Below are 20,369 nucleotides of genomic sequence, written 5' to 3'. Positions count from 1 at the left end.
TTTTGCGCAACATCAGTTAATATTGGGAATTTTTCATGTGCATATACTTCGAAATGACTTCGTTGTTTATTATTTTAAATGTAAACTATTCTGAATGTTTATTATCTCAAGTTCTACTTAAGCTTGGTTTATATCAAACAGCCCACTAATTTTATTTGAAATTTCTGTGATGGTCAAGTTTTCTTGAAATGGATTATTGATAAAAGATACAATCATTTCAGTTTTATTAAAATCTTTAAATCTTGAATTTATTTCTTCCTCAACTAATTGTATTTCACAAATAAATTCTTTTAAATCATAGCGAAGCATTTCTTGATTTTGTTCAAAAAATTTTAATAAATGTGGGAGATGTCTAAATTCGTGGACATTTATATTTTTCTTTAATAAAAGTAAGTATTGTTGGAAAGTTTTTATTGAACTTAGCATGTCAATTAAATTTTGATCTCTACCTTGTAACTCTAAATTTAAATTGCTTAATTTCGTACAGAAATCTGTTAAAAATGATAAGTGTAACAACCATCTTTTATCACTCAATTGTGGATAAATATATCCTTTTTCATCAAGAAATTTTTTATATCGTTAATTAATACAAGAAATCTTTCTAAAAATTGACTTCTGCTGAGCCAGCGAACATTATTGTACAACAGAAGTTCCCTATCATCATCTGCCTGTAATTTAAATAACTGCTGTTGCAGGGCTTTTCCTCGAACAGAATTCACAATTTTAAATGTAATATCCAAAACATCTTTTGTGTTTAATCTTTTACAACACAGTACTTGTTGGTGAATAATACAGTGGTACGTTAAAAAATCTGGATATTTGTGATCGTTTTTACATAATGAAATGAAGCCTGATTTATTACCTGTCATTGCAGCAGCACCATCAGTAGTAATAGACACAAGTTTAAAAAGTGGAAGTTTGTGTTGTTTCACAAATTCATCAAATGCCGAAAAAATGCCTTCTACCCTAGTCCTTCCCAATAATGGTATAATTTTCAAAAGTTCTTCTTTACTTGAATAATCTTGAAATACCATGTAAATAAATACCATTAACTGAGCAATATCAGTGAAGTCGTTTGATTCATCAAATTGTAATGAAAACGCAACACGCTGGTGAATGTCTGACATTAACCTGGCCTGAAAACTTTTCTCCGGCAATTGGAACTCTTCCTTTCGGCAATTTGAAACCTTGTCTGCAGCCTAGAAGTAGTCTCTCTCTAGCGATGTCTCGAACCGAGAAGCTCCTTTCTGGAAGCAGGAAACTCCTCTCTCAAGCAACGTGGATCCGGGCAGTCTCTGATGACAACTCTGGACCAGGTGGCCTCCTCTCTGACAGCAATTCTGGAACCAGTATCCCTTCTACTTGCTTCAGTCCCTTTTTATTAGGTCTCCTCTGAGACCTCGCATGAAGTTTGGCAACCCCCAAAGAATTGGTATGAGTCTTTCATCTTAACTTTCAAGTTCGGCACACCTTTTGTTCTCCTCCGCTTTCTTTTGATTGTAAGTTGCTGGCCATCGGAAAGTTGTTTGAACTCTTTCTGATTGACTTCGGAGATGTTTGCACTTAGAGCCTGCAAGCCTTTCTCATACATACAAGTTTCAATAACAATCTTTCTAATGCCATCATGTACAGCTTCGGCGACAAAAACATTGCATTTGTTTTTAACACTCTAACATATTCTTATTAAAGCAGTATATACAGTTAGCTTCAAAAGAGTTATTTACAAAAACATCTAATACAAACTATACCTAGACAAACAAAGTTTATTTTTTTACAATATTCACATGGGACTTAACCTAAATAAAAAATCGATGTAATGTGCTTTGGAATATTTAATATTTAAGCTACAATCGAGTTTTTACACTTTGCTTATAATCCTATTCATTCGGCTCGCTGTTTGACTTCCACTGATCCAAATTAATTCATTTACCCGGACTTATAAGAAAATTACTGATTTGACAATTTTAATGAAAAATAAATAAACAATAGCAATACACGTAAAGCAAATTAAAAATAATACAAAATAATGATAAGTAAAATATTATGTTTTCAGTTTTAATTAAATTTGTAAGTAAGGAGGAATACACAACAGATCGACCAAAAATTGCTCCGCGATCGACGAGTTGAACACCCCTGGAATATAGTAACCTATGTGAAAATGTATAATTTGCTCCTCAGATTTCTTTTTTGACCCTTAAGTTTTTTTTATAAAAGAATTAGGCTTTGTCTCAGGGCATAGTTAAAGGAAAACCATGAAGCTTGAAAGACAATAAAACATTCAGAGTATAAATTTATTATTCTACTTCTTAACAGAGAATTGAGCTAACGTAGTTTGGCGGATATTCTGTTTCTTTTTTTCATACAACTGACTGTATGGCCCTATTGCCTCTTCTGCAAATTTTACTGGTTCTCTCTTCACCAGGATCAGTCTCTAAGCATTGCTGCTTAAAAACTTCGATTGCACGAAAACTATTTTCAGATTGTTTCTGTGAAACCCCTTTGGGCTTGTCAGTGATTTGTCAGTATTCTTCAGGATCATCCCGCTGTGCATCTAAATTTAGCAGGTCGGAATCACTCAACTTCTCAGAATGAGATTTAATTAACTTAGATTCATTTGAAAAGCCTCTAAAATCATTTGCACAATGTGGAAAAAATGTGCTTCCAAATGGCTCGCATATTGCTAGCAGTAATTTCATTCGACTTTGCGACTTTATAACCAGGCTGAGATTTCTCTGATTTGGTTAGAAGTCTTGGAAGGCATTCGATCCAAAAAATAGGCCGGTTTCATCGACATTAAATATTTGTTGATCACAATAGTCCCCTTCTTACACAATTTTCTTCTGGATATATCCTTATCAGCAATTGCAGCTTCGCCTGTGATTAGAACATTATGTAGGCTATTTCTCTTTTTGAAACACTCAAATCACCCAGCACTAATGTGAAATTCTTCTTCTTTTCCATCATTGATAGCCCTTTCTTTCCAGGTTACAAAGAGACAATGCTTTTGATTTAATAAGGCCAGTGTTTAGCGGGATCCGTTTTTGGTTACAATCTTCTATCCATGTAAAAAGAAGTCTCTCTAATTCAATCATTATAATACTTTGATTTCGAGTGGCCTGCATACATGATGAACTTGAAGCAGCCTTACCTTATTCAGCAGTTGATTCACCCATTTTTGTGTTCTTGTCCTATCTTTGCTCTGGACTCGCCTTGTTCATTTTTCTTTATTATTCCAAGTTTTTCTTCCAATCAGATTACTTTTCGAATCATTTTCACACTTCTATTTTTTGCTCACTTTTACTCATTATTAAAGGTTAAAAAAAAGTTTAATTAAAAAGTAAGTAAAACAATTACACAAGATATGATCAGCAAAATGCTATATAAAGCAGACGACATAAATTTTGGTGGTAAATTTGGAACATAGTGTACATGGAAATAGTGTTAAAAAATAAAATTTTGTAAAATGTTTCAAATCAGTAACTAAATTATTTCATCCTGGTGAGTGATTTTTAAAAATAGTTAGCCATAAAAAATGTATAGATCGAAAATTTTTAAAATCTTTAACATTTATTTTTGAGATGTATATAGGCGCACTAATCGAATTTGGATATCGAAAAAAAAATGGCGCATTAATCGAGGGATTGCTGTATTTGGATTCTTCCTTTTAAAAATATGAATTTTTCTTAAAAGATACATACTGATACTTTTAACTGGGAATCTACTTAGGGTCAGCTCTTATTGAAGGTTGGCAGCTATTGTGATATATTTTTCTGTGCAGTAAACAGAAAAGAATGTAGCATATTCTTATCTGTCCATTCTTATGTTTCCCAGCCTAGACATCCTTCTCCTTCCTTCCTTTACCTCTTCTACATTCATTAGTTTCTTTCATTATTAGTTGTAGAGTATGGTATATTTTGTTCCTAATAATATGCCCGAAATATGCTGTTGCGGATTTCTTAACTGTATTTATCGATTGTATTACTTCTGTGTTGGTCATTGTATTTATGGTATCATGAGTTGATGTGCATAAATCCACATTTCAAATACTGCCTGGATTCCAGTTGATACTAGTATCAACTGGAATTTTAGGTGGAATGATGCAGTACTGTCTCAGAAGATCAAAATGTAAAATTTGACAATATAATAAAGGAGACCTGACGAATAACAGATTAATTTGGAAGCAAATTGCTGATATGAAGCTAATTATCATCATCAAATTCCTGATATGTACCCTCAAGAAAGTGTATAAATATTATGATAGTGCTGCATGATAAATTTACATTATAACTTAACTTCCTATTAACAATTTTCCTTCACACTAGTCTGTTATTTGTCAGGATTCCAATGTTTCAGATCTTATACCTTCTAAGACACTTATAATTGCATCAATCTACCTAGATCTTGGTTTTACTGTGTGTTTTTTTCTTGATATCTTGACATCAAACATATGTTTGGCTAATCTTTCCTCTTCTATTTTGTTTAAGTGATCTACCTGAAATTAAGTTTGCTCGCATATTCCTGAATACTGGCATTGTTGAGTTCCTTCCTAATATCTTTATTTCTAATATGATTCTGTCATTGATACCATCTGGTTCATTCTCCTAATTTTTCTAAGAAATCTCATATCTGTGGTCTCTAGTCTCTGATGAGTTGTTTTACTTCTAAACCAGCTCTCAGATCCATAATTTAAAAGTGGTTTTGAACTGTTCTGTATAGTTAGTACGGTGTTTTGAGTAATTTTCTCTCTTATTCCATATAAAATTATTTAGTTGACTTCCGAAAATTCCAGCTTTGTTTTTGTTATCTATTTCCATATTTAATTTGTCTTCACTAAAATTTTTGTATCGTTATTAAAGGTACATCATCATGTAGAACAAGCAAAATAATTTGCTTGTTCTACATGTTTTTCTTTCAGAATGCAGTTGAAGTTTTTTGTGTTTCAGCCTATTGCCATAGTTTTGTACTTTTTATTGCTGATTTTTATGCCAGTTCAGTTTAGTAAAAAAAAAAAAAAATGCTGCAGACTGGATTTATTTAGGATTAGAACATCACCTGCATAAAATGAGCTGAGATTAACAGCTTTATTTCTGCATCATCAATTAATTGTATATATTCTACAGGTACTGCATCAGGTTCTAAGTTTCTGTTGTTGTATATTGGTCTATCATCTGCAAGTTGTCCATGTATGATGACTGTGTGTGCTTTTGTCTCTTCTGCATCCATTATTTCCACTAACCAGTACTGTTGGTTGGGTCTTTCTTTGTATATCTACAGCTTACCTTCCACAAAAAAGAAGTAATATACTTCTTTTTTTTATGAAACTCCCAGTGGCTCTGCTAGTATACTTTGAATTTGTACACCATTCTGATTATGACAGCTAATACAGAGTGGTGCACTAAACTATTTAATTATACTTCTGTTTTGCTAATCTAGATGTGGCATTTTATTTTTTGCTGTCTGTTATGTGTTTCTGACTGCCAATGATTAGGCATTTTCCTGTTCTAGCTTCGCTGCACTTACCATCTTGCAGTTGGGAATTCCTCTCACTCACTTTATCCCCATCAGTCTATCCACTTCTTTTGGTATTCAGTATATTTCCATCCTATAGAAATGTCCTTTCCATTTCTCTCTACACTCCTTGATCTTTTCATTTAAACTCTAAATACCTCTCTCTCTCCTAATATCTTCACTTTCTATACGATATAATTTTGTGACCCTTTAATTGTTCTTAACACTTTGTGCTGGGCAGTGTTTTGCTGCCTGCAGGAACTCATTTTATCATTGTATATATGTTCATTCCATCTAGGATAGATGCTCTCTCTCGCAAAGTTTATATGGCACGTTAGTTGCAACTTTTTTTGGTAGAATTTTTTTGCAAAATTAACATTTGTCAACTGTCTTAATGATATAGGAAATCTCAAATGCAATCAAATTGCTTTCAAGTTTGTGTGTGTCTACACACACATCTTTATTAGCATTACACAAGTCATTTGCTTTCTGCATCCCATGGCTGAATTATACATGGGTGTTACTGTGCATTTTCTGCAACTGAAAATTTGAAAGATGATGTTAGGTAAAATGTATTTAGTTAAATACTGTGTTTGGTACTACAATAAAAATGTTTTGCTTGCATGTATGCAACATAGTATCTGTGAGAGGGGGAGGTGTTGTTCATTGTGTAGGGTCATCTTCATTCCATTTGTCTATAATTACACTAATTGGTACTAAATATATTACATAGATTGTAAATGTCTCTGTACTGTATTTAGTGATACAATAAAACTACAGTTGATCCTTGAGCAACGCAGGGGCACTGACCTCCTGCACAGTCGAAACTCTGCATATATAACTTTTGACTCCCAAAAACTTAGCCTACTGTTGACTGGAAGGAAGCTTTATCAATAACATAATCAGTTTATTAACACATTTTTTTTTTTTTTTTTTTTTTTTTTTTTTTGTGTAGAGGCTTAAGTGCTGTGAGGACATTATGTTGGAGGTTTAATGGATTTTTTACAACACTCAAAAAGAATTAAAATAGAATTTAATACTTCCTATATTTCGTCCTAGTCACTAGGACATCTACGGGGATTACAAAAACAATTAATGTAACATGCACACAAAAACTTACAATACTAAGCCCAACCACGTGGGTGACACTAAAGTCCTATCTAGGTGGAGCGCCCTCTAAGGGCGGTAGTAGGTGGCCTGGAATGTAAGGTGGGACCTCTGGTGATAAGTGTTTCCCAAATCTTCGGAAGTTTAATACAACCATATTTATTAAGATTTGGTTGGTTACTGAGAGCTGCTGCTGCTGCTTCTAAGAAAAGTCTCTCTTTCTTGAATTAATGTATTACTAACACTAGACATCAAAAATGAAAAGATAATGTGAAAAAGAAATTCACATTTATTTACAGGTATAACAATTCATATATTGATAACGAAGCAGCAGCAATTCAAGAAAGAGAGACTTTTCTTAGAAGCAGCAGCCGCTCTCAGTAACCAACCAAATCTTAATAAATATGGTTGTATTAAACTTCCGAAGATTTGGGAAACACTCATCACCAGAGGTCCCACCTTACATTCCAGGCCACCTACTACCACCCTTAGAGGGTGCTCCACCTAGATAGGACTTTAGTGTCACCCACGTGGTTGGGCTTAGTATTGTAAGTTTTTGTGTGCATGTTACATTAATTGTTTTTGTAATCCCCGTAGATGTCCTAGTGACTAGGACGAAATATAGGAAGTATTAAATTCTATTTTAATTCTTTTTGAGTGTTGTAAAAAATCCATTAAACCTCCAACATAATAACACATATTTTGTATGTTATATGTATTATACTGTATTATATATTAGACTGTATTCTTACCATAAAGTAAGCTAGAGAAAAGAAAATGTTATTAAGAAAATCATAAGGAAGAGAAAATACATTTACAGTACTGTACTTGGTTGGCCGAGTGGTTAGTGTATCCGCTCTCCAGCCAAGAGACTGCAGGTTAATCCTGCGTAGGTATGGATGTTTGTGATTGTCCACTCTCTCAATGTGGACTGGGTCACCATGGGAGTAGTAGACCCAAAAACCTGCAGTGGGTAGAAATATAGGCTGTCAAAAAAAAAAAAAAAAAAAAAAAAAAAAAAAAAAAAAAAAAAAATCAAAACTGTATTTATGAATGCTGTAAGTTTATGTTGCCTGTATACAAGATGAATTCTGTCTGTCAGTACCTACATCAATATTGACTTATATGATACAAAACACTGTATACATGTTATGTATTACTAACACTAGACATCAAAAATGAAAAGATAATGTGAAAAAGAAATTCACATTTATTTACAGGTATAACAATTCATATATTGATAACGAAGCAGCAGCAATATGATTGCTTTATGGTAGCCTAGCCTATACACTAATGAATGAATCATTATAAAATTATTTTATGCTAATTGATTAATTAATAACAGTTAATTTTCTACAGTTATGATTTAATACTGCATGTTCATGTTTGTTTACATTTCTCTTGACTGCAAATGGCACCATGTATAATCTGTAAGTGTTTGTATGTGTGTAAGTTCTGATAAATTTTAACTTTTTATAATAGATTTGTGTATATTTTTTTGGCAGTAAATGATAAAATAGACTAGTATCTACATATATTTTATGCATTCATGATATATCTAACTTTCTTAATTTTTTCAATATTTCTAAGCTATGTTGTTTATCTGCAAGTTTTTTCAAATTTTGCAAATCTAAAAAAATTTTCCGATATATCTCATCTTCTTTATACCCTCTTTTACCTTGCGGTGTCGAGGGTCCATTGATCGTCGGACCTCTATCCGTTTACAGGATAAGGTGGTCAGCCCTATGCCCCGATATTTTCCGATATATTTATTGAAAAAAATCCACATATAAGTGGACCTGCACAGATGTAAGTGCAGGTCCTTACAACTTGAACAACACAAACCTGTGTTGTTCAAGGGTCAACTGTAGTTGTTTTTCCTTTTCACTATATAGGGACATTTTCAGTTTCCAGAAAAATTAGACATAGTGTGCTAAAATATATCTATTCCTAAATAAAAATGCATCCTACTATGTGTTATAAGAAGTGGACTGCATCTGTTGATATCCAGCAAAATACTAGTATATGCAAAATATCTATTATTGATAAGGCAGAAGAGCCACTAACAGAAAGCAAAAAAAAAAAAAAACTTACACAACGAAGGTAAAATTTCCAAACAGGTGGATAATTCTGGTGATGATTGGAAATTATTTGCATATATGCTATGTGAAAAGTGTATACCAATCATCAGTAATTAAAGAAAATTCTTAGAAAACAAGGTGAAATATAAATAAAACATAGAAATACACCTAACAAGAACAGTGAATAAGATGATTCCCATCAACCAACACATATTCCTGCCATGAATAAATGAATCACCTGATCACTATTATTACTTCATTGGATAATTCCTTACAAATCTCTTGCCTCATAAGTTTTTTTTTTGTTTTGTTTTAATTATGCCTGTCATAAATGCAACCATGCATATCTTGCGTTTATAGGATCACATGTAATTTGCTCAGCCCCAGAAACTTATTGGACACTCATTTATAATATCACAACGGTAAATTATTAAATATCTAAAAGATATAAGTATCTTTCAGATATTTTATTATGTGATATTTATACTTAAATTGTATTGCTTGTTCTGTTATTTTATCATCTATGACTATTTTGATCTAATATAATCTCTTTATTAAATACCATAATTTTGTTTTCTTTAGTAAAATCTTTAGGTTGTGTTGTTGGCTTATTTTATGTAGTTCACAAACTGATTTGATCTTATAGTATAATCTGATAATCAAATTCTACTATGAGATAGTATAATTAACTTAATACCTTCTTTTGTTGTTGTTTTCCATTATATAGATATTGAATGGAGTTTTTTAATTTGTACTTGCAATTTTATTTTTGTATTTTTATATAAACTTTGTATAACTTGTAATAACAGTAATGGATATGCTTGTTTTTTATCATACTTCTCTATGTGTTTTATCAAAAACTTACTTTTTTTTTTCTCCAGACCTGAAGGTATTGAAAGACAGTACCGAAAAAAATGTAAAAAGTAAGTTTTTAACTAAATTAGATTACAAAGCAATTTTTAGACTTACATGACTTTTACCTGTAATAAGCATTAAATTTACTCATTAAGACACAGGTTTATATAAAACTGTCATACTATTTTCTGATGTAAACTCTCACATCTGGAGTTTTATTATGCGATAATTATTTTTATGTGAGTTGACTTCCACCTGAAAAAGGTTGTAAACCTGTTGTTACATTAGCACTGTGGTGGGAGTAAAGATTTTTTGGTTTTTATTAATTATATATATAGCAACAATAACCTGTACCTGTGCATCCACTGAGAACCTGAGATGAAAACTCCAAGAATGCTTTCTCCAGTCAGCTCTCAGATTAACACATAATCTCCACATCATAGGTGAAAATGTCAATGCACAATTAGGATCAGGTGTTTCAGGAATCATAAAAAAATATAGGGCCTTTCATGTACCACAATACAACAAATGAAAAATTAATATCTTCTGACTGAATTATGCATCTCATAATCTTATCAATCTGCAGAGCAAATTTCCACACAAACATGGAAGAAAATGCACCTGGGAACATCCAAATGGAACAAGATCACAAATTTATCCTATTTTAATCAATGGAAAGTGGATGAGATCAGCTCAAAATTGCAGAGCTTACAACTATTTGGAATTAAACTCTGATTACAGAATAGTAAGTGCACATATAAAACTTCATCACAATGCTTTTAAACCTAAAACAAGAATAACAAATAAATATCACTGGAATGACTTAACTCTTCCTACCATACGAACTCAGTATAAAGAATCACTACAAAACAAACTAAAGGAAGGTTGGTTCAATGTGTGAAGAACCATCCCAGAGCTTCACTCACATTGTATAATCCATCCATGAAGTAGCAGTAGAAACTTTGGTCACCAAGATTTCTTCATCTTTTCAAAGGAAATGGGTAACACAGACCACAGAAGAACTGATAACAAAATACAATGAATCTACACACATCTAAAAAGAATGAATGATCAAGTATATGTGATCTTTCGAAATGACAAGGAAAACCATATCCAAGCTATCTGTAAAACATTATAACTATATCAAATATAGTTATTATCTGTAACAATTTTACAATGCAAGAATTTGAAACTGCACTAAAAACTCAAAAGAACCTGGATTGGTGCTTTAATAATAGAGGCTATTAAACATGAAGGTAAAGAGCTTCGGAAACAACTGTTAAATATCTATGATATAGTTCTGGCTACATCCAACATTCCATCACAATAGAGAGAGAGGCCTAATAATTCCAATACCCTTCTCATTCTTCTTTCTGTCATGGATATTTGGATATTTCAGCCAAGTGGCTTGTTCCGTTCTCATGCCATTACTTTCTTAGTCTTCCAATTCTTCTTTTTCCATTTCTTTTCTTTCCGTATAGTATTTCTGACAGTTCAGGGATTGTAAACTTTCTTCATTTATGGTTCCACTTGGTATATTCGCTGTTTTTTGGGAAATTTCATTTTTGCTCTTTGAATCTATTTTTCTTTTTTTTTTCCTGGTCCATGTTTCACTTCCATATAATACAGTTGGTTTAGACAGAATGTTACATAGTCTGATTCTAGTGTGTTTTTGTACCAAGTTGACTTAAATATATTATTATTATACTGTTTATTTTCAAAAATTTGATATTTTAATGTCTATATATGTTTCATTTTCATGTGATGTTGCATCTCAAGTATTTGAAAGTATTTACTTGTTCTAATACTTTATTATCTGTCACTATTTTATTTCTTATTGTCTATTGTCTCCTTTAAAATTCAGTATTTTTTGTCTCTACGATATTCTCATATTATATTAATTCTATTGTATTATATTTATTCTGTTATATCTATTATATCACATTAATACCAGAAAATCAATCTAAACAACCCAGAAAATTACAGAAGAATCGCACTTCCTATAACACTGAAAATCTATAACAGGATGTTCTAAACTGAATAGTGACACCTCTTCTACTCAAAAATCAAGAGGTTTCTGGAAACCTCTTGATTTTTGAGTAGAAGAGGTGTCACTATTCAGTTATTATGGCATACCTTTGAAAATAATCAAAGGAATAGCAGAACTGCATCAGAATTATCATGCAAGTGTAATGGTTAATGGAAAAATGACTGAGAAATTTTCCTATTTCCACTGGAGTTTTTCAGGGAGACCAGCATGATATCTCTCTTTTTTTTTTTTTTATTATTACCCTTGATTGTGTATTCAGACTCACGGGTAATGGGTACTGAATAACTCAGATTCAGCAGGACAAACCCACATAAGTAGTCTTTGCAAAATGCAAAACTGAAGTCAAAAGAACAGAATAGAAGGAACTATTAGGCTAAATGACCATATTCTTGAAGAAGTAAATGATTTTCAGTATCCTGGTTCTTACATCGATACTCTAACTGACATAGTGAAAAGAAAGCATAAAGCTCTTCAGTTCCATAAAAGTCTAACTATCTGGAAATCCAATTTAATCACTACAAATACTGAAATTTGTCTGTATAAAACCACCAGCCAAGCCACATTTAATATGGTGCCCAGACATGGAACATCACTACTCAGGAAGCATTTAATATCAGCTTTTAGACAACATGCCTTTGAACAATACTAGGATATACATGGCATGATCACATTCTTAATACTGTTATTCTTGAAAAAAGCTAGCAAAGACCCCTAATAAAAACAATTAAGAAAAAAAAGCCAACTGAGATGGTTGGGACACCAGCTTAGACATCCATCTTCACCTACATTTGGTGTTCTTGCTCTTGACAGGCCACCAACTAACAGACATAGAGGAAGATCAAGAAAACAGTTTTGGCAATACCTAAGCAAACTTATTTTTAAAAATGAGGGTCATGAACCATCTGACATCTACTTCATAAATGATCTATATATATTTATTTGTTACTTAATCCAGAAACTCTGTTCTAGAGATTAAACATGGAATTTTCTTAAACCACTTCAGACCTCCACTAAGCACAGCAGTGGTCTCACACCTAAAGACATTCACATACCTCCATACCCATGGCAGAATTCAAACCCACAGCCTGTTGGTTGAAGAACAGATATGCTAATCTCTTGGCCAACCAAGCTGGCAAATTATTTTATTCAACTGTTTTATTCCTAATTTAGCCATTGGATCTATATGTTAAAATTGGTAGTACACTGTCTTGGTGTTTTGGCTTATTTTTATCTTGTTTCATATATATTCATGTATATATATATATATATATATATATATATGAAACAAGATATATTAATCAGTGTGAATATATATTTCATATATGTTCACACTGATGATACATCGATGGCTGCAAACTCATTATTAGCTTGATGGATAGGAAGAGGAGCAATATGAATGCAAGTTTACGTTGGTGAGAGTAGCTTATCAAATAGATACAGGGAAATTATTGGATAGGATGTTCCAACATAAAAATGTACACAAATTCACATGGAGAAAAGAGGCAAGGAATAAGAAAAGTCTCATTGACTATGTTATTGTTGATAGTGATGTTTTCTCCCTGGTGCAGGACACCAGAGTGTACAGAGGATTTGAAATTGGAAGTGATCACTATTTAGTCTTGAGCAGGATAAAATTGAATTTCATATTGAAAAGAATAACATGTAAGAAAGTTTTAAAGCGAATAAAAGTTGAGCAGCTCTCAGATGTGAACTGTAGACTAAAATACACAAAGAGTATTGAAGAAAAAATGAAAGAGTTTGAGAACAGGAACCAAACCTCGGAGATTCAGTGGCAAACTCTGAAGAAAACATTGACTGATTCTTCCAGAGAGGCATATGGTGAGGTTGTCTGCAAGGATAAAAAAATCAGAACTCCCTGGTGGACACAGGAAGTTAAAGAGGCAGTGAAGAAAAAGAAGAAAGCATATCAAAAGTTCCTGTCAAACAAGTCAGCTTGTGCTCTTAGAGAATACAGAGACAAATGGAAGAATGCTAAAACACTGTGTAAAAGAATGCTAAAACTCTAAACAAAAGTCATAGGAGGACTTTGGCAAGAATATAGAAAATAAATATCAAGAAGGTGGCAAAATATTCTGGTAGTTGTCGAAGAAGCTTAGGAATGGAGTTAGAGATGATAAAGGTGACATGAAAATGGGAGAAAAAGATATCCTTCAAGTATGGAGTAATTACTTTGAAAAACTGCTAAATGAAACAAGCAGTGATGACAGCACAGTGGTAAAAAACACTGACCAGGCATGCAGTCAGGATTACATATCCATACTTGAAGTAGAAAAAGCCATCAAAGGCTTGAAATGTGGAAAGGCAGCAGGAGTAGATGATATTCGACCAGAAATGCTGAAGTATGGTGGTATAAGAGTCTTACAGTGGCTGCACTGCATAGTTCAGAAAGCCTGGACAGAGGGACGAATTCCCGATGATTGGAGTAGAGCTCTCATAGTACCCATATATAAAAAGGGAAATAAAACCGAATGTGAGAATTACAGAGGTATTTCCCCACTGAGTGTTCCTGGCAAGATCTATGCAAGTATACTTGAGAAACGGTTGAGAAGAATTGTGGAAGAAAAGCTTGTTGAAGAACAAGCTGGATTCAGGCCAAACAGAGGGTGTCAGGATCAGATCTTCACTTTACGACAAATAGTCAAGAAAGCATGGGATTATAACAAAGATCTGTATTTAAATTTTGTCGATTTGGAAAAGGCATATGACAAGGTGCCAAGAGAGAAGCTATTCAATACGCTGCAGTTATATGGTGTCGATGGGGCATTATATCAAGCAATACTTTGTCTTTATTTGAGTTGTAAGTCAGCAGTTAGAATTGAAAGAAGTACAAGAAGATGGTTTAATGTTAAATCTGGTGTGAGACAAGGATGTACATTATCCCCTCTGTTATTCATTATCTATATGGATCACATTATGAAGGAGAGTGGTATTAAACATGATATCAAAATTGGAGATGTTAATGTCAGCTCTCTGCTTTATGCAGATGATATTATACTTCTAAATAAATCCGCTAGAAGTCTGCAAGATTCTCTGATTAAATTGAATAGCTGTTGTAATAGATAGATATGGTATGAAGGTCAGCAATAAAAAGACAAAGACAATGAAAATAGGCAGAATCATTGAAAATGTCAACTGAGTTGTGAATGGAGAACCTGTGGAACAAGTAAAACATTTCAGCTACTTAGGCAAAATTTTTACTGAAGGTGGTAAATTGAATATAGAAATAGACAACAGAATCAGCAAAGCTGGTATGGTGGGAAGTCAATTGAATAAATTCATATGGAATAAGAGAGAAATTAGTCAGAACACTAAATTAGCTGTATACAAGACAGTGTTCAAACCAGTTTTAACTTATGGATCTGAGAGCTGGGTCAGAAGTAAAACACTTGACCAAAGACTAGAGACTGCAGATATGAGAGTCCTGAGAAAGATTAGAGGTGTGAACAGATGGCATCAATGGCAATATCATATTAAAAACGAGGATATTAGGAAAGAACTTGACATTGTCAGCATCCAGGAATGCGTTAGCAGAGCTAATCTCAGGTGGTATGATCACTTAAACAGAATGGGCGAGGAAAGATTACCAAAGCAAGTGTTCTCTGCCAGGTTGGCAGGAAAACGACCCAGAGGAAGACCAAGATATAGGTGGATTGGTATGGCACAAAGTGCCTTAGATGATAGAAATATAAGATCTGATAATGTTGGAGTCTTGACAAGTGACAGACTGATTTGGAGGAAAATTGTAGATAGGAAGTTAGTAATGATGTAATTTTTTCCATGTAGTACTATCATATCCTGTACACCTCTTGAGGGTACATGGCAGTAATTTGATGATGATGATGGATGATGTGATAACCAGAAATCATCCCTGGGGAAGTCTCAGTAATGTAAAGCAGTGCGAATTAGATTTATTGCTTGGCAGGTTGTGAATGTGTGGAATGCACTTCTGGAGTGGGTGGTGAGTGCTCTAACCAAATGTATTCAAGAGAAAGTTTGATAGTTTGTGTTATGTGAAATTTTGGTCTTCTGTGATGAGTCTTTGGAATCTATGGAGGCTTGGAAGTGATACTAAATACTTAAAATCTGATAAGAGTGTTAGAATTCAAAAAGTAGAAATCTATTGAACGTTTTATGTATTTCCAAATTGAGATATGAGTCTCTTTGCCTAAAAATATAAGATTCTATATGCTGGTGCAGGTGAAAAATTAAAAGTTGCAAAATGAAAGAATTTTACAGTGCGATCTGAAAATAAAAGGATGCTGATGATTGTATGTTTTTTTCATGTAGCTCCTATTTTAGGCAATTAACAAAAAATAGCAAAATTTTTATGATAATAGGGCTGTCCTTGTTTTTCATCATAAGAGTATTGAAAAGACATACCTGGGTACATCTTTTCAATACTCTCACTTCCATGTACCCTGAAAATAAAAGGATGCTGATGATTGTATGTTTTTTTCATGTAGCTCCTATTTTAGGCAATTAACAAAAAATAGCAAAATTTTTATGATAATAGGGCTGTCCTTGTTTTTCATCATAAGAGTATTGAAAAGACATACCTGGGTACATCTTTTCAATACTCTCACTTCCAGGGGCACAGCAAGGGTATTTGTCGCCCAGGTGCAAACTTTTATCAGCCACCCCTAATACTGCATTGTATAATCCAAATTAGATATTAGCTGCATAAAATGCCTATTAATGTTGCTGCCTGGGTGTGGTGCACCCTCGGGGTGGCATGGCCCTGATCACTTTATTTTTTCTCATTACTTCATTTTTTTGAATTGATGACATATTTGGTGCCAGACTCAGTTGAGATGAAAATGTAAAATTTGGAAAAATATTAGATGAGAAACAGATATGCGACTTTAGAAATATATATCGAATAACTGAGACATGAATAGAACCAATAACAAAAAAAGATAATGAATCAAATGGACTGTGATTTTTTAAAGTTAGAATTAAAAAGTTCATCATCATCATCGAATTCCTGATATGTACCCTCAAGAGGTGTACAGGATAATTATGATAGTAATGCATGAAAAAGTTACATCATTACTAACTTCCAATCAATAATTTTCCTTCAAATCAATCTCTTATCTGTCAAGAATCCGGTATTATCAGATCTTATATTTCTGTCTTTTATGGTACTGTTTACTGTATCAATTCACCTACATCTTGTTTTTCTCTGGGTCTTTTTCCTGACAACCTGGCAAAGAACACTTGTTTTGTTAATATTTCCTCTCCCATTCTGTTTAAGTGACCATACCACCTTCCTAACACTTCCATTGATGCATCTGTTCGCTCCACTAATCTTTCTCATAACTCTCATATCAGAGGTCTCTAGTCTTTGAACAAGTATTTTATTTCTAAGCTAGCTCTTAGATCCATAAGTTAAAATGGTTTGAATACTGTCCTGTATATATACAACTAATTTAATGTTTTGACTAATTTCTCTCTTATTCCATATAAATTTATTTAATTTACTTCTGGCCATACCAGCTTTACTAATTCTGTTTTCTATTTCCATATTTAATTTACCATCTTCATTAAATATGGTGCCTTAATAGCTGATATGTTTTACTTGTTCTGTGGGTTCACGATTCAGGATAAGTTGGTGTTTTCAATGTTTCTGCCTATTTTCATTGTCTTTGTTTTTTTATTGCTGATTTTCATACCATATTTATTGCAGCGGTTATTCATTTGAGTCGAAGAATCTTGCAAACTTGTCCTAGATTTATTCAGAAGTATAACATCATCTGCATAAAGTAAAGAGCTAAGATTAACATCACCAATTTTGATATTAGATTTAATATCACTTTCTTTCATAATGGGATCCATATAGATAATGAATAACAGTCGAGATAATGTGCACTGTCACACACACTTGATTTTACTTCAAACCTTCTTCCTGTACCTCCTTCAATTCTAATTGCTGACTTACAGCTTAAATAGTGACTACGTATTGCTTGATATAATGTCCCATTTACATCATATAACTGTAGCCTCTTGGCATCTTGCCATATGCCTTTCAAGATCAACAAAACTTGAATACAAATCCTTGTTATATTCCCAAGATTTCTTGACTATTTGTCTTAAAACAGCACATTGCAGTTTAAATTGAATTCTGAGTGAAAGAGATGTCAGACAGTGATACTAAAAAGCTTTGTTTCTGACTCTTGCACATTATAACAGGATCTTTCACCTGTTCAAGTTCATTTCAGGGACATTACCACTATATTATTTGACATTACATATAGAAAGGCCTAGATGTCATTGATGTATAATAATGTTTTGTAGTATAAATAACACTGAGGGGGAGGAAAATATTTATTAAGCTCACTAATATTTCGCTTGTTTTCTAACCAGCATCATCAGAGTACAATTATAACTGTGATAGGCACACATCACTAAACTATGTAATTGATAAAAACAATTTAAATTGTAACTGACAACAGAAACTAATGTCCTTACATGGTTCCTCTATGGGTCAAATAACTGCAAAGTTAATTTAGAGAAGTCAGGCTATCGGGTCTTAAAATGATAGTCTCTCAGATCTTCGTAAATGAATGCTACCATACTGTTGAGGTTAGGTGAGTGATTCATAGCTGATGCTGCTTCTAAAAATAGTCTCTAAGACCTATAACAACCTCTATCTAATAAGGATGTGTTGGTTTGAAAACCAGCCACTTAACACAGCTAAACTTAAAACGATAGTTTGACTGCTCAATGTTAATGACTTGTTTGCTGTTTGGTCCCATGGTTCCAGACATATCATCATCATCAATTTCCTGATATGTCTGGCAGTTCAATTGGCTTAGTATTTTCTTCTGAATTTCGGAATGCCTCCAACTGAATAAAGTCATCATTAGTTAGCTCTTCACCGTGACTCAAAAGAAGCTCATTGATGTCACCGTTATCCACTTCCAGCTCTAATTGCTGTGCCAGTTGCGCGCGCACGCACACACACACACACACACACACACACACACACACACACACACACACACACACACACACATCTCCATTGCCTGCTATAACTCGTGTCAACTCGGCACCTGTATCAGTCATGTGCTCTCTCCTTCCATGAAATGCTTAAAATTATGGACCATTTGTGGACAGAGTTTCTTCCACACAGCATTCATTATTGTCTGCTTGATTTCATCCCAAGCCAACATGATGTTTTTGATAGCATTAAGGATATTATAGTTCTTCCAGAAATCACTTAGAGTAATGCCCTTATCACTATCAATGGCGTTGATTGCTTGGGAAAACGTAGACCACAGATAGTAGGCTTTAAAGGTCGCAATAATGTCTTGATCCATAGGTTGCAATAGTGAGGTAATTTTAGGAGGAAGGTAAACAACTTTTACGTCAGGATGAAAGTCATCCAACTCTTCTGGGTGACTGGGGACATTGTCCAGGTGGAGAAGCACTTTAAACTGGATTCCTTTCTTGGCACAATATTCCTACTGATGAATGAAGTGGTTATTGAACCAGTCTCCGAACAACAATTTCTCCATCTCTGATATCGGGCCCAGCCTCTTCTTGGTAATAATTGTGCCCTTCAATGCTACCTCACCTTTCTTGCTTTCAGCAATGCGAACTTTATCCTTTACTATTGTATTCACTGTCAAAATAGGTCGATTTATTTCCCGAGCTATTGTTGATAGAATTTTCCCACCTTCATACGTACAAATTATTTTCAACTTTTCTTCTAAAGTAATTGCAGACCTTCACTTTTTAGATTTATTGCCAGTGCATTCCATTCTATTTTAAGGGTTAAAAAAAACAATGAAACTAGCAGTGAAAACAAGTGACTGAGCTAATCATGCGAGGCACCTACTACTGTACTGCGATAAGGCTGTCAACGACGCACCTGCACAAAGCTGCAAACGCTAGCTTTGTGCAGGTGCACAAAGCTAGCGTTTGCAGATTTATTATGTAGGTGCACAAAGCTAGATTTATTATGTAACTCGAATTTACATAGATCGCATGTTACGTAACTCGGGGTGTAACTGTACATGGATTGCATTTAAAGACATTTTGTAAGTTTCTACTGTTTTGTGTTTCCCAAATTTTAAACTTTTCAGATCATAATGCCAGGATTCAGATATAGGTCTGCAAAATTTTAATAAGTGGCACATTGAGATATAGTCTTGCATTGCAAAAACTCCTATTTTTTGATTAAGACAAAATTAACTTTTTTTTTTTGGCTAGAATAAAGGGATCTTTGCCTGTGGTCTCTATAGCCAAATATCACATAAGCTGGGACATTCCAGTAAATATTTTTTGAGTATGCATTATTAATTACACTCTAAAGATCAAACATACTCTTACCCTAGTTCACTTTATTTCTCCAACAAACAAAATAATGATTTCATCCTGGGTGATGACAATAATTCTGTTACAAAATAAGTCTAACAGTCTGAGAGTTCACTTACAAAAAATACATTTCTCTGACATTTGATTTCATTAATACTGAATGAGAGGTTTTGCTCTCTTAAGGTTTCTTCCTAGTCTCTGAAGAGACCCAACCAGTTAGAAACAGCTGTCAGACAGTGATGAGCTATAAGGGGCTCGCGCGAGCCCTTTGTTAAATTTTTCTCAAATTTGTGAGCCCCTTGTTCTTCTTCTTTACTTTTTATTTAAAAAAAACAACATAATTTTTTGAAATATATTAAGCCACAAACTCGTTTGGTAACCTAACAAAAATTAGTCTATTCGGCAGTGTATAGATTATTTGGAATTAT

The 20,369-nt window shown here is 33.4% G+C and overlaps 1 protein-coding gene across 1 annotated transcript in view; it reads left to right on the top strand.

Annotated features, from left to right (window-relative positions):
* Positions 1 to 20,369, top strand: part of LOC150098403 (STING ER exit protein) — a 66,071-nt gene that overhangs the window by 5,323 nt on the left and 40,379 nt on the right. The window contains exon 3 of the mRNA XM_090405828.1: positions 9,578 to 9,619. Coding sequence (XP_090261954.1) covers positions 9,578 to 9,619 — 42 coding nt within the window. The remainder of the gene's footprint in view (positions 1 to 9,577; positions 9,620 to 20,369) is intronic.

Source organism: Typopeltis vanoorti, chromosome 15, assembly GCF_054136105.1.
Source record: "Typopeltis vanoorti isolate ZY-2024b chromosome 15, IOZ_Tvanoo_1.0, whole genome shotgun sequence".
Lineage (NCBI taxonomy): Eukaryota > Metazoa > Arthropoda > Arachnida > Uropygi > Thelyphonidae > Typopeltis > Typopeltis vanoorti.
The sequence above is the reverse complement of the archived record's forward strand: the minus strand, read 5'-3'. Positions and strand labels throughout refer to the sequence as shown.